Source organism: Stomoxys calcitrans, chromosome 1, assembly GCF_963082655.1.
Source record: "Stomoxys calcitrans chromosome 1, idStoCalc2.1, whole genome shotgun sequence".
NCBI classification, from domain to species: Eukaryota; Metazoa; Arthropoda; class Insecta; order Diptera; family Muscidae; genus Stomoxys; species Stomoxys calcitrans.
In genome coordinates, this window is record NC_081552.1 from 257523667 (window position 1) to 257539140 (window position 15474).

At 38.5% G+C, this 15474-nt stretch overlaps 3 protein-coding genes across 3 annotated transcripts in view; 1 reads left to right on the top strand and 2 right to left on the bottom strand.

Annotated features, from left to right (window-relative positions):
* The window catches only part of LOC106087174 (uncharacterized), a 97166-nt gene extending 94371 nt beyond the window's left edge, over window positions 1-2795 (bottom strand). The window contains exon 1 of the mRNA XM_013252135.2: window positions 2324-2795. The gene's annotated coding sequence lies outside the window, so the exon portion shown is untranslated. The remainder of the gene's footprint in view (window positions 1-2323) is intronic.
* Window positions 2796-5672: 2877 nt separating this feature from the next.
* On the top strand, window positions 5673-9836 carry LOC106087175 (LETM1 domain-containing protein 1). Its single transcript, XM_013252137.2, has 5 exons — window positions 5673-5755; window positions 5810-6038; window positions 7591-8139; window positions 8204-8492; window positions 9303-9836. The coding sequence occupies exons 2-5, from the start codon at window positions 5914-5916 to the stop codon at window positions 9669-9671; spliced, it is 1332 nt and encodes a 443-aa protein (XP_013107591.1). The 5' UTR covers window positions 5673-5755; window positions 5810-5913; the 3' UTR covers window positions 9672-9836.
* A 2784-nt stretch (window positions 9837-12620) lies between these two features.
* Window positions 12621-14296, bottom strand: LOC106087163 (large ribosomal subunit protein eL14). Its single transcript, XM_013252096.2, has 4 exons — window positions 14244-14296; window positions 13757-13858; window positions 13340-13534; window positions 12621-12944 (listed from the first exon to the last, which is right to left on the bottom strand). The coding sequence occupies exons 1-4, from the start codon at window positions 14244-14246 to the stop codon at window positions 12744-12746; spliced, it is 501 nt and encodes a 166-aa protein (XP_013107550.2). The 5' UTR covers window positions 14247-14296; the 3' UTR covers window positions 12621-12743.
* Window positions 14297-15474: the final 1178 nt, after the last annotated feature.

Genomic DNA, 15474 nt, shown 5'->3' on the forward strand with positions numbered 1-15474 from the left:
AAATGCCGAGGTGACCAACTTCAGGGGCCTGCTATGAGGCGTCCGGACTACCTAGAGCATTGAATTTTGACCATGATCTCGATAACGCCTCATCTTTAAATTTCAAAGAGTTATCTCTGTCCGTTCTCAAATGGCATATATTTTACTAGTTTTTTTTTCGATTTTCTCCCACTGTTCTGTCAAAAATCTCCCACATTTTTATTTTTTCCATTCCAATTGAAACTATACCAAGTGTTCCAAACTAGATGACCAGTAGGCTTTGGAGTGTACCTTGAAGAACTAAGACTGGCCATAGCGAGAAGGTTACCCGACCACTGTAGTGTGTCACAAGCGGAAAACCTTGCAACGTACCTGAGAGTTTAGCTTACCTACCTTACACATTCCAGGGGATCTGGAATCTGTGGGTAATCTCTAGAGATATGTAAGCCAAGCCTTCTAAGTGGCTCAATCTAGACTTGAAGGGTCCTACCGCTTCGCTGTCGCTGGCTAGAACAGACGACTCAGTCTTTGTGTCCGTCATGCCAAGTCACTGTCTGATCGGAAAACATGCTGACCGACCGAAGGCTGCAAGTAAAGGATTGTGCAAAGGCTGTGAGTACGTTGAGGCAAATGCAAATTTTGCCCATGAACTTTCCACTAAGGAACAGGGGCAAACTTCTCACATAGCAATGAATGCAGTCCGATTCAAGTTTAAGCTCAATGATAAGGGGCCTCCTTTTTATAGCCGAGTCGCAGTGGGACACCTCTTTGTAGAGAAGTTTTTACATGGCATACTACCTCACAAATGCTGCCAGCATTAGGAGGGGAAAACCACCGCTGAAAATTTTTTCTAATGGTCTCGCCAGGATTCGAACCCAGTCGTTCAGCGTCATATGCGGACATGCAAACCTCTGCGCTACGGTGACCTCCAACGTTGGACGTTGAGGCAGAAGAGACCGTAGAACATCTGCTGTGTGTGTGTCCCGCACTAGCAGTCAGAAGGTTCTCATTTCTTTGAGAACTTTTCTGATTTAGCGGATGTAAACATTGACAAGTTGTTGGGCTGTTTAAAGCAATGTGGATGGTTCAACGGTAGGAACTAGAAAAGTCTTCCTTCTCCTGTTCCTTTGGTATCACAATGGACGAAAACGTCTATTTCTTATAAGAGAACAATTTTTGAATAAAGTCAGTATGACCATTTTGTTCATTCCCGTATTCCAGGAAAAAATTAGAAATCTTCCCGGGAATTCCCATCTTCAAAAGGCGTGTGACAAAAATTTTGTCAAATTTAATTCTGTTTGATGCTTGCCCCTGTTCCTTAGTGGAACGTTCATGGACAATATTTGTATTTGACGCTTGGTGCATTCCATTGCCTTCAGAATGAATATCATAGGATGCGTTTTTTGTTGTTTTTTTTTTGTTCTTTTTAATGGGTGAAATGTTTTATTTTGCTGGTACTATTTGCAGCTGCTTAAATTGGTAAGGGAACTTGACAATTTTGTATCTCTAACAGCAACATCCTACAAAAGGGGTATGTAGGCGTATGGTTGTAAACGACCATGTGAGTATGCAAGTAAGCAGTTATCTTTTGGGGGGATAAACACAACATACACACAAACATACCCACAACGTATATACACTCAGCAGCGCGCCATTCGTGTAATGACATGCCGTCTCCCATGTGGAGAAAAATAACATAACAACACAGTAACAGTAGCATTGAATGCAGGCAGCAATAACAACAGCTCTTACTACTACTGCCACAACAACGCACACAAAATGCAATGAATGCAATTGCTCTGTTTTTTTTTTTTTGAGTAAGGTGCTTGCCATCCATTCATTTGTGTATTCCATCCATGATGGTTAGTTGGGTTGGCTGGATGACTAGCTGGTGGAATTTTTGTTTTCGCTACTATTGTGATTTAAACTCTGTAGATATGTAAATAATCTTCTATATTATACATACATACATCCTTGTACTACAAACATGCATACCACCTTATATACATACAGACATACGTGTTCACACACACACATATATTTGCTAGTACCCATACATACATACATAGGACGGTGTATTTTTCTTTCTTTGGCTTTTGCACAATTTTCAAGGTTTTCACGGCATGTTTCTAATTTCTTTGTTTTTTCTTTGTACTTTACCTCTACGCTTAACATTTTTTTGTTTGCTTGCACTGGAAGTTTTCTACTACACACTCCCAGTTTGCTTAATGTTTTTTTTTTTTGTATTATTATTAAAAATAAACTATATCAAAGCCAAAGGATATTAACTAAGGAAATTTCATCTAATATGTACGGATGCTTTATACATTAGTGTTATACGCACTTTTTTCCTTTTATATACACATAGCGAAGAAAGCTATTTTTTTTTCTTAACTCTTTGTTGTTGTATACTCTCCGCTTGGAAGATCTTAACTTTACTGGGGTTTCCGCATATTGGCCATCATCGTTTTCATCTTCATTGCAATCATCATGGAGATTGTTGGTGGCTGGCGGTGGTCCCCATTATTCACTTGATACGTCTAATAGACACAGATAGACTCCGTCGAACGTTTACACGCGCGATTACACACACGTTAATTGTAACGCACAGTTTCAATGTTACAATAATATTTTTTTTAGGATGCTACTGCCTTCTACTCCAATGTGTGTATTTCCCGCAATTTACATGTCTTTATCACTTTTTGTATTGTTCGCACACACACTTATACACACTCGCAAAGAAAAAATAAATATTAGAAAAAGCGAGTGAAGCTGCGACTACGTTTATTAATGGCATAGGTCTGGAGCTAAACTGTTGGCCGTGTCCCGTTTGTTTGGCCAAACAAGGTAAGAGCGAACATGATGGGGTTTCTTTGGAAAAAGCAACTTAAGAGAATGTCACATTTCATTCTAGTCCAATGTCAGTATTGAGAATGACGCATGCGCATGAAGAACACTTAACCCATTATGAGGGTATAGGTAAATCGGCTGGCAAAAACAAATCTAATATCATAATATTTATATGTGCGGCAAGAAAAGTATTTTAAAAACAAAATTAATTTCATAATATTTATACATGCGTAAAGAAATGCATTTAAAAAACGAAATTAATTTTATAATATTTACATATGCGTAAAGCAGCTATTACACGGCATGTTGTTGTCTTATGACATGTCACTTTTTGTATTCACATGTAATTTAAAATGTTTGTCAACATTTTCAATTTACAAACGATTCATCATTTTTGCTATAATACCTGCATGTTTTTTCGTACGAAACAACCTAAAAATGATTGAAATAGATTTTTTGTAAAAATTGTTAAAGTTTTGAGAAAGGTGGTTTAATAATAAATTTGTGAAAACAATTTAATTTAGATTGCTTTCATTCGACTGACAACAAAAACCGCTGATTTCTTTATGTTTTCGTCAAAAGGAATAGAGCACGCTTTAAACCAAAAAATTACATGAGCTGTTTTGAAAAGAGATTTTCATATGTTCGTAAAATATATGGACCAGTTTGCGTTAATGGAGAATATAGGCGACGTATGAACCACGAGGACGATAGCATAGTTACACGCATCAAAATACAACGGCTGCGTTGGCTATGTCATGTTGAATAGATGAAGAAGCTCCAGCACGCAAACCAGGAAGTCCAAAAGCCCGATGGAAAATCAAATGGTGGGAGACACCTCGAAACTTGGTATCAGAGATTTTAGGATGAGCGCAGAAGATCGAGGCGCTTAGAACGCTATTATACGTTCGGCTAGTGGAACAAATGTTCTGTCATAGCCAATTAAAGTAAAGTAAATAAGTAAGATTTTCATATGTTAGTTTCATTTGCATCACACGGCACATGTGCTAAATTTGACAAGTCAAAAGACACCTATGTACCGTAAAATAGTGCCTTGTCTTATGTACGTCGAATAAGAATAGAGGGCGCTCTAATCGGCATGTATTCTCATGTGTATTGCATCATGTATCCAAATGTATGAGCGATAAAATAAAACTCGATTTAATCGAAAAAGTGGCATATTTATTCTAAAATCCATTTGTCATATTAAAATTTTCATTCGTATCGCACGATGTGTACAACTATCAGAGCAAGGCGAATTTAAAAAGGTGATCTCACGCCAACAGCTGTTAACAGCCGGCCAGCTTTGACGGTATTAAGATGAGCGATTTTTGTTTGCATTCTCTTTTTTGTTATCTTCTTTCTCGCATATTCTCTTCTCATGTACGCACATGTATACACGCACGCACACAAATTTCTTTGTGTGTGTTGGCAAAACGTCGATCAGTTTGATGACAACATGGCGGTTTGCACCATATGATTTGTGGTTGTAGTACAAATGAGATCACCTTTATTTATTTAGCCATGCTATCTGATTTGCTGTTTTTAAAATTGCGTATGACATGCCTTATCGTATAATGGCAGCTTAACCTACATATATAGCAGCATACGCACTATTGTGCATTATTGTGAATTCAATAATATGCATACAAGAGCAAGAACCCGCATGTTTGGAAATAATGTATAGAGGCTTTTCAGCTTTATAGCAGCAATGACCAAACGCACACATTTACATATTCTTTCCAAGCCCGCGGGCTTATATTCTATAGGCTCTAAATTTACTTCAAATATATGATTTATTTATTTAAATCGACTAATAGGCTTTTCAACTTCTTCGGATCCATTTTCGCGAACAACTGACGAAACAGTTGTAGCTGAAAATTTTGTTGACGTTCACGCCGGGATTTGAACCCAGGAGTTCGGCGTCATAGGAGGACATGCTAACCTCTGCGCCACTGCCACATTATAAAAAATGGTGACGAAGAAAATGCGAACACATTCCGTTGAAATGGTACTGAGTTCTATAAGCAAAATAGTAGCGACATGTCGCTGTGCCAATAAAAATTTCGCTTCAATCAATTGCCGATGTAATTATATGCTCACGAAATGAGCATCAATCATAGGACTTTTGTTTGTATTCTGGCTAAGAGTTCGTCGGCTTTCGCAATAATTTAATAGTACTGGGCTTCATGGAAATGCTTTGTACTTTAACGTTGGCAGCACTGAAACAAAACAGAAATAATCAAATAACAATACTCGTAAAACAAAATAAATAATTTTAATTTTTAATAAATGTTTCTCTGAGTTCATATATGTGATTTTATACAATCCTAAGAAATTTTGTCATTTCAGAGGGTTTAATTATTAAATATATACGTTTCGTTCTTCCTCTTTTGGTTTTGTCATTCAAATTGAATGATGACACCATATCTTTTAATAAACGGCGAAAAGATTAACCGCTTAGATAATCGAGGATAGAATTTTTCTCCATACAAACAAAGGGAGAAAATCCGCCTAATCCCCGTTTACACTGCTCTCTTTTAAAATAACAAAAAAGAGAATGCAAACAAAAATCTGTCTGCACATGTACGCATACGTATGCACACAATTTTCTTTGTGTGTGTTGACAAACCGTCGATCAGCTTGATGGCAAAATTGTGGTCTGCTCAATATGATTTGTGTTGTTGCACAATTGTTTTGCTATGAGGCCTACCTATCCATTTTGTGTTTTCGGCAAGTGGCTTAACCTCGTATTATTAAACCATGAGTACAAGTTAGCCATTCATTGACATTGATTACACACCCTGAGATGTCAAATTTGTGTCATCTACTGTGAATGAATAGAAGCTAAGAACCACAACAAAACTTAAAAATTCTCATTCGTTTTCATTTTTCATTCGTAAGGTTAAGGTTTCTTGCATTCTAGGTTGGTGTTTTTGGTGTTGCGTATAAAGTGTAAATTTATAATTTTTTTCACAAGTGTTACAACAACAGAAATTGACGAAAGGACAAGAAAGTGGCGCAGCTGACACCGGTGTACGTCCTTGCGCCCTTTAACGAAGTGGAGCGCCATAGTTGGTGAATATGACTTTGGTATTACGTTTGACCCGGCTCCGGGCGACCAGTGCATTGAGCCAGGAATCCCTATTCCAACACACTTGTTTAGGTAACAATGCACTTCTAAGACGACGTCACTACGTAACTTCAAGGTAAGGTAATCAGAAAGTGTGAATTTGTGTTCAAACCACATATAGCAATGCCAAAATCGAATACATGGATGAATGCGTCGGGTGTTCGGGAAGAACACCGGCAATACATTTGAATCATTATTAAAAAGTACAAGTGGGAGACATAATTGGACAGACGGCTAATTGACTTATTTTGATGGATAGTATTTATGGGCTCAAGTTTGCGCATTCGTCAACTTTTATTATATGCGAGGCCTGTTCATACCAGAAAGGGGATTTATTTTTGCAAAACACAATTTTACAAACTTTTTTTTATTTGTTTATATTCTATCAAATGCGTCTCAAAGTGTTTCCTCTTAGCCCCAGAAGCACAATTCCATTATGCACTATTTGGTTTGATTTTAAGCTCTCAACTTATGGGCGTCCCCAATTTTTGAAACAGTCCTACAGAGCTAAGAAAATTATGTCCCATGCAATGTTTAAATTGCAAATTTTCCCACGAACATTCTATCAAGGAACGGGAGGAAAACTTCTTACATCAATGAGTGCTTACTATAGCCGAGTCCGAACGGCTTGCCGCCTCTTTGGGGATAAGTTTTTACACACATATGTAGTTAGCATAACCACCGTGAAAATGTTTCTGATGTGCTTGCCAGGATTCGATCCCAGACGGTGACTCCGGCAACAGTTATTACGCCTAAATGCTGGATCTTTGTTGTTGTTGTAGCAGTGCAGCACTGAGGCGGCAGCCCTTGCCGATGAAAGTCTCCATCGGACCAAGTCGGTACGCACAACCATCTGCCATATGATTGATCTTTGTTAAACTCATTGAACATTTCTAGAACAATTCTGATGCTATGGCTTATTCTTGGTCGAAATGAAGTTTACGAACCAAAATTATGTTGCACGAGCGTACTGCTTTCTCGAATCCCCTAGAACTTCTCAGATATTAGTTATACTATTCACCTTAATAACTTTCTTGAATTTCCCAACCTTTTCATCGGTCTTTGATGTTTTTAAATTTTTTAAATGATTGCCTCCAGTTACATACATCGTTTCCACATTCCAATTGTAAATTTTTCTTACAGAACCATTTGATATTTCAAGGGCTTTTGAAAACAATTTCATTTACAACATTTTAAAAAATAAAATTCTTTGATATATGCCCCGCAATAATTGAACTGAACTTAGCACCAGCCTGCTGAACTAAGAACACATGTTCGAAACAAATGCCACGTAGCCCATTTTATTAAACAGACCTCATAAATCCCAGCAGTCAGGCAAATTGAGATCTGATATTGTTTTTGAATAACTTCTAACTTGATAAGATTGTCCATATTGATTTCACTTCTTTATGCATGTTGCATTAAGATGCCAAATGGGAACTTTCGGAAAAGATTTAAGATCTATTAATGAGACATATCCAAACAAAGACATTTTAAACCATAGAAGATTATTTGTAAACAAAAATTCAGAATTTCAGTTCTCCTATATCTATGTCCTTTAAAATCCTTGGTAGATTTTGTGCGATCTATTGTTGGCCGTCACTCATATTTTTTTTCATTTCCTTTAGCGATCCAGCGCCAAAGAAGTCCACTTCGTCAACGCCCATACCCCCAAACAGCTCCGAATACGATACGAAAAAAGAAACTCCCCATTTGCCTAACAACGATGGTTTCGATGCCAAGAGCGCAAAAATGAAATTTACCGAAAATGTCAACAAATTGCAACAGGCAACCGCACCTATAAAAGATGCTGCCAAACAGGCGGTCATCAACAAGGCCAAATTATCCCCTCAACAAGTAAGAGAAAATGTAAGGGGCTACATGTTCACAAGATTCTTTGACTATGTCAAGAACTATGACAAAGTGTTGGAGAAGAATTTCCCATCGGCCATGAAAGTCTATAGGGTTTTCTTTGATGGTGTTAAGGAATTTTTTGCCGACATGAAACGTTTCTTGAAGGTGGCTCGAATTGTCAACTCCTCGTCCAAGGGTCTAAAGACTTTGAACCGACAAGAACTAGAGCTGTACATGCAAATGCCACGAGATATGATCAAAGTTGCCCCGGCTTTGATATTATCCTCACTGCCTATGGTGGGCTATGCCATCTTTCCTTTGGTGTAAGTATGTTAAAATATATTGCAATAAATGTGTATTAAATATTAACTCTCATAATGTTTTTAGTGTTATGTATCCTCGAACATTTTTAACAGCGCACTTTTGGACACTGCAACAGCGGGCCGAGTTCCGGGAATATTATTTTTTGGAACGCTTAACCTACAATCGCCCTGTATTGCGTTGCTTGCAAGCAAAACTGAAGTCTCTCAAAAAGCATCCGAAACACGAGCAGTTCGCTCAGGTCTTAGGTCAATTAGGAAGTGGCACTCATCCCAGTGTCGAGCAAATTTTGGATATTAAAGACATTTTTGCCGATACCCCATTTAGCCTAGTCTCATTACCTGGAAAACATATCGTAAGTTGGATTCATACCGTTTAGACATTTTAAAACCGTATAAAAGCGAAAAAAAATCCATGAAGCATAGCTAAAACAAACATCCTATATATGCGTGCCCATATTGCTTTTCTGGATCATACATGTGTTTGTTGTTGTTGTAGTAGCCACATTTTCATGTGGAAGTGCGATCCTCGTCAAGCTCCTGTGGGTGAGCAAGTTCGTTCCGGTCCAAAGCACCGATCGCCGCGCGAACAGAGCGGCCATTGATTATTTAAAGGCGCCAATAACTCGCCTTGTCGCCCTATCGAGTATCATAGGCACTCAGTATGTGTGCAAGAGCCGGTGCCGCCCGGCCTCTAACTGAGACTCTCCGTTCGATACCGCTGATGATCCGTGACTGCATTAACAGCTACTCCATATGGAGAATTTCACTATCCGCAACCTATGGACCCGCCTGGTAGCTCGCAGCTAAGCTCCTCGTGACCGCAATGAACAACACACAGATCGGACCTCAATGTTCCAGACTGTGTAAATCATACATTGATATGTTGTTGTACTTCAACACTCGTTACCCATGGCAATGCTCGCAAATAGCACTTCGTTCATAGTTTTACATCAATAATCTGTGACAAAGACGGAATCTCGATTTCAGATCATACTTTACGGCTTTAAAAACTTCAAGACTCTTAAGCTAGACAATACCCAGTTGAAAGTCTAAGCAATAATTTTTAAAATCCCCTAAATCCCAAAAAGAAACGAAAGAACGTTAAGCATAAGAAATCATGCTATTACCCACATATTAATTTCTTTACCCTTTTTCTTTCCCAGAAATTGCTCAACAAAATGCATGGCATCCCCCGTGGTTGGTTTAAGCGTCATAGTTTGTATGAGCATGCCTTCTTTATACACTACATGGATTTGGCCATTGGCCGGGAAGGTGGAGTCCACAATATGCCTTTAGAATCGCTGCGTAATGCTTGCTACATCCGCGGCCTAAATCCTGTAAATATGAGCAATGATGACATGATCACTTGGTTGCGTGGCTGGATTAAGGTTTCCAATTCAATTCAATTGGAACATTTAACATTGTTTTTGCATTTGCCCATATTCCTGGCCTATAATCATCCAAATAACTGGCAATTGTTGTATGGCAGCAAGGACAAAAACAAAATACAAAATCCTCCCCCATCGGAATAACAACATTTTTAACCTTTAGAATACTTAGAGCTGAAAATAGTCTGTTATGTAATGATTTTTTTTAATTGTTCCTTTATTTTTGTTTTTTTTTTAGGTTTTATTAAAGTCATGAAAAAAACAAATAAAAGTTGCAAAGATTTTTTGCAACAATCTATTGAAAACAAATATAAATAGAAAACTTATTTTGGAATGTCTGGAAAAGGTCGTAGATCTCTCGACGAGATGGCTGATCAGTTCAAAATTCACCTGTTCTGGGTGCCGGGCCACAGAGATATCCCAGGGAATTGTAAAGTGGATGAGACTAGGAACTACCCTACACATTTCAGGGACACTGGAATCTGTGGGTATGCCTCTAGCGACATGTAAGTTAAGTTTTCAGGACCAGGCCCGAAGGACAACGAATGATAGATGGTCACAAAGAGGGGGCTGTGAGTATTCCAAAACTATGTGGCCTAATCTAGACTTGAAGAGGTCTTCTGCTTTGCTGTCATTGGCTAGAACAGACGTCTCAGTCATTGTGTCCGTCATGACAGGTCACTGTCTAATCGGAAAACATGCTGACAGACTAAACGTTGCCAACAACGACTTTTGCAGAAGCTGTGAGAACATCGAAGAAGAAGAGACTATAGAACACCTTCTGTGGGTGTGTCCCGCACCAGCAGTTAGAAGGAGTTCCACTTTAGGTTCTCATTTCTTTGAGAACCTTTCTGATTTAGCGGATGTGAACATTCGCAAGTTATTGGGGTTTTTAAAGCGATCTGGATGGTTCAACGGTTGGAACTAGAAGGCATCTTCCTTCTTCTGTTTCAGTGATATCACAATGAACGAAAACGTCTAAGTGAGTCTGATGGCAGACTGCCACTTAAACGTAACCTAACCTAACCTTCGTTAGGTTAGGCTAGGTTTTAATAGTTTATAACCGTTTCAGTTTTATAGGAATAATCTTGAACATTTAGGGAACAGAGAGCCACCGTGGTGCAAAGACTAGCGTGACCGCCTATCGTGCCCAAACGCTCGGGTTCAAATCCTGCCGCCGAGAACACCTTAAAACATTTTTCAGCGGTGGTAATACGCTCACCAAATGCTGGAAACATTTGTGAGTATTTCAGCCATGTACAACTTCTCAACAAAATGGTTGTTGTTATAACATTTTATTGTGTTCTATCTTTCGTCTGCTTGATTCTGTTGAGTGTAAAGACCCAGGAACTCTGCGACTAAGAGGGGGTGCGTCCACAGGGTCTGGCCGGGCAGTTTACCACGTGACGTGTATCGTGCGGTCCCTGGTTACAATCGGGCCATACATCTTGAACGTCGGCATCAATCCTTGCTCTGTAGGAGTTGAGGCGGCTGAATCTGCCGGAACGTAATTGAGCCAGAACTACTCTGGTTTGACGGGGGAGATCAATTTCTTCAGGTGCAATGGGTGGCGGTCGTTCTCCAAGGACTACATTCACCCGGTAGCCATTTACCGCATCTGCTACCGTGTCTGCATGAATGTATGCCGCTTGATCTAAAGGTTCTCTCTTGTAGCGATGAACCTCACGCCCTAGATCATGTAGATCTACCTTAAGGCTTCTGGGCAGTGGATATCTATCCACAAGATGATGATTTGGATGGTCTCTGCCATAACAGCCCAAAAGGTATTGTTTAGACAGCATGTAGTTATGTCTTCGCACTGGTAGGATCTTTATCTCCTAATGGAGGTGGTCCACATGAGATCTGAGGAGACAGCCCGTCGCAGTTCGGAGGGCGGCATTCTGACAGATCTGAATATTATTCCACTGCGTATCACAAATTTGGCGAGAACACACTGGCGCTGCATAACTTACCACAGACCGGCCAATTGTTTTGTACGTGGTCAACAAGGTTTCTTTGTCTGCACCCCAAGTGCTGCCAGCAAGTGGCTTGAGGACCTTGTTTCTACTTTTGACTTTATTGCAGATTGCTGTGGCATGTGGGCAGAATGGCTTTCCGTTTCCACTTGCAAAGAAAATCTCCGATCATTGAGCTCGTCTTGAGAGAGAATCAAACAAATATTGCAAAATTTAATGATCTTCGCCCCAACAGGCAAAAAACTTGAAATGGGAAAATACTCTTCATAGCATAGTCTCAGCCAGAAAACATGCCTTTTGACACATCCTACCGATGAGTTTGGTGGCACCAAACGAACTCGCGATCTAGAGAACCAGTCAAAAGCTGACACTACAAACTCATTTTCTCTGCTTAACTTTAACAAGTAAGAGCGTGCTAAGTTCGGCCGGGCCGAATCTTATATACCCTCCACCATGGATCTCATTTGTCGAGTTCCATGCTATTGTAGCTATACCAAGTTATAATCCGATTCGGACCATAAATTAATGTCAAACATTGTAGAAGTCATTGTGTAATATTTCAGTTCATTCGGATATGAATTCTGCCTTATAGGGGCTCAAAAATCAAAATCGGGAGATAGGTTTATATGGGAGCTGTATCAAGCTATAGATCGATTCAAACCATATAAGACACGTATGTTGAGGGTCATGAGAGAAGCCGTTGTACAGAATTTCAGCCAAATCGAATGAGAATTGCGCCCTCTAGAGGCTCAAGAAGTCAAGATCCCAGATCGGGTTATATGGCAGCTATATCAGGTTATGTACCGATTTTCGCCATACTTAGCACATTTATTGGAAGTCATAACCAAACACCTCATGCAAAATTTCAGCCAAAGCGGACTAGAATTGCGCTCTCTATTGGCTCAAGAAGTCAAGATCCAAATTCTGCAAAAAAAAAACTAAACTTCCGACAACTATAAATGTATCGTTCATAAAAGTTGTGTAAAAAACCCAGGCAATTTTTATTTCCATCTCTCCTTGTTCGTTGTACATATTCATTTCTGCAAATGGATAATTTTTAACTGTTTGCTTGCTTCCCACAAGTTTGTAATCACCAAAAACTATAAAAGTCTTCAAGTTATTTTCTTAGAAAATATTGTTTGTTTTTTAAAATTTTTATTCTCTCCTTTCTTTAATGTTTAAAGAAACAACTTCGCTAAACAACTATTTAGAAAATGTCAAGTAAATGTGGCAAACAAATTTACTTCTTGGCAGCGCCCTTCTTAACGCCCTTAGCCTTCAATTCACGAATGCGTTCGCGTTTGTCCTTTTTCAGTTTGCGCACGGAGCCATCATCCTTGGTGCGCTTCTTCAAAGTGTTGAAGGCAATGGTAAGCAACTTGTTGCGTTGACGTTTGGCATAACGCAATTTGAAACGATCGAAATCGTTCAATTGGGAACGCTAAAAAATGTAAAGGGAGAACATCAAATTAATAAAATGAAAATATAAAATCATAACGCATTGTCACAGGATTTTTCAGTTATTACAAAAAAATTAGCTTCATTTATGTATCAGCCGGCAATTCCTATCAAGAACTTTCATTATCATCATGTAGAGGGTCAAATGGATAGATTTTTTTAGTACATACCTAAAAAAAAAGAGAAAATAGAACTATTAAAACCAAACCTTAGCAAGAGTATCAGTAGTATTTGATGACAATGAATAGCTTCAGTTAGTAGAAAATTAGCTTCATTTATGTATCAGCCGGCAATTCCTATCAAGAACTTTCATTATCATCATGCTTTTGAGTTCTTTTTTTATGATGTTAATTGAGCGAGTCTGGCTTTCGCACATACCTTGCAAATGTTTTGAGCCTTGGAGGACCAGGGACTGACTTTCCATTGGGCCTTCAAGTCACTGTCCTGCCATGTCTTGCGCACAATGCGTGTGGGGGCAGTATAGGGGAACTTGATGCGGTACTTGGTCAAGTGCATGTTGTTCAATCTGTATTCTTGGCGGGGAACACCGGTCAAGGGGCCATCAACGAGAACCTATAAAAAAATGACATTCAAGTTAGATATACAAATCTGTCTTGAATCAGAAAGACTATCGGCATATAATTGCTTGTTTACGTTTTCAGCATTTATGGTATGATAGCTTCAGTTATGTATCAGTTGGCACTTCCTATCAAGAAGCCAATAATCATCATGATCAACACTAAACAAACAACAATAATGCCTATTGTCTTTTTTTCAGAATGGAAGTTTACTTACCCGGTTTTGGTCGATCACGTCGACGATGGCGACGAGACGTCCCTTCAAGGGACCAGCCGAGCATTTCGCTATGCGACCAGTTTGTACAAATCTTTGGAAGGGCTATAATGAAGTAAACAAAACAATTGTTACTCTCCAATGAAGCAAAGTCACACTAATTATATTTCTCTTCACATATTGTTAATTGTGGAAAGATTTGTTTCAAGACTAGCATAGCAAAAGCCTACAAACACGTTGTGCTCACATTTCGCGTATTTCCACTGACACATTGTCAGCTGTCAAATGCATGCTGAGCTCTGCCACTAGACATCGCCACGAATTTTTCAGCATTTTTACAACAATTTACCACTTTGGGATCACAATTTCTATGCTGCAAGATTTGTTGTTAATAAATTTCGAAATATTAACACCGCTAAACGAGCTTGTAACAAATTTCCACACATTTTCAGCAATTTTTTTCGAAGAAAAACTCGAAAACATTCCTTACCATGACTGCTAACCGGAAGAAAAGAAATGTAAAAGAACGAGACAAAATGAAGACGCCATATTGCTAGAAATTCTAGCAGTTTTTTATTGTAATAGATTAACCATGTAGCCGTGTTTACACAGAAAAACTGCGCAGTGTTGTACTAAATGCTTTTGTTGATAGAATATTTAATGGGACATTCACATATGAAGACGTATATTAAAAACTCTATCAGGCTTAAGGCTGGTGCTACCAAAGAGCGTAAGAAGAAGAAGAGAGGGTTTCTGCTTTGTCCTCCCCGTATCGTAAAATAACTCGCGTTATAGACACAACATTTTCAATGTATTCCAATTGGAATCATTTTGAGGGTGCAACATTTTTTCTTTTTTTGTTTTGATTTGCCATTCTTTGGAACATTTTTTGTATTTCACTTTGTGTTATTAATTCATCGTGAATTAATTTTAGTTCATTTCGGGTTTTTTAAAACGCAAAGTATTTTTTTCGTGTCGCTTGTGCTATTTGTTAACTTTTAATTAAATTTTTTGTTTAATGTGAAAAAAAAATGATTAAATTTAAAGGGAATTCGATTTGTAGTCTAAGTTCCTTTGGATTTAATCATTTTAATAGTGAAAAGTGCCGGTTTATTACGGATGACAAACTTCGGTCGTCGCGAGTTAAAATGTTTAAAAAAAGAAAATAGTTTATTAAAGTGGCTTAATTTAAAGGGACTTAGATTAACAATCTAATTTCCTTTAAATTTAATCACTTTATGTGCAAAAAATTGGAAAAAAAGGTTTCGGTTGTCGCGTGTGTTTGTGTGTTGATGTCGTATTTGGTAAAAAAGTTCAAAAATAAAAACAATTAAGAAAATTTAAACTTATTATTCGGTAATGGATGAAATTGTGTCCTTAACTGGATGGAGCAACGTATATAAACTCCAATTTTCTGGAGTGTTACAGGGTTCCGTCGTGGAATGAAACCCTATAACAGTTGGAAATTTGGGGAAAGTAATTTCTCTCTTGTATAAATCTCTTTCTAGGAGAGAGCTATCCATTTGGCGCGCTGTCAATGGAAATCGCGCAAAATTTCCATTATTATATGAAGGAAAATTCTCAGTGCGGTTGAGAATTTATCAGGATTCACTGAATAAGGTTAAGCCAAGCGATCAGCCGATATACTTTTTTTTAATATTTGGCAGTACTTGGCATTGAGGATGTCAACTTGTTCTCTTTTTACATTCATTCTTTGTTTA

Bases quoted from the DNA above. Each gene is read 5' to 3' on its own strand.
- LOC106087175 (XM_013252137.2), top strand. From the start codon at position 5,914: ATGACTTTGGTATTACGTTTGACCCGGCTCCGGGCGACCAGTGCATTG. The intron at 8,140-8,203 runs GTAAGTATGTTA...TAATGTTTTTAG, and splicing joins TATGCCATCTTTCCTTTGGT to TGTTATGTATCCTCGAACAT. The intron at 8,493-9,302 runs GTAAGTTGGATT...TTTCTTTCCCAG, and splicing joins CATTACCTGGAAAACATATC to AAATTGCTCAACAAAATGCA.
- LOC106087163 (XM_013252096.2), bottom strand. The intron at 13,535-13,756 runs GTAAGTAAACTT...ATTTTTTTATAG, and splicing joins ACGTGATCGACCAAAACCGG to GTTCTCGTTGATGGCCCCTT. The intron at 12,945-13,339 runs GTATGTGCGAAA...TACATTTTTTAG, and splicing joins AGGCTCAAAACATTTGCAAG to CGTTCCCAATTGAACGATTT.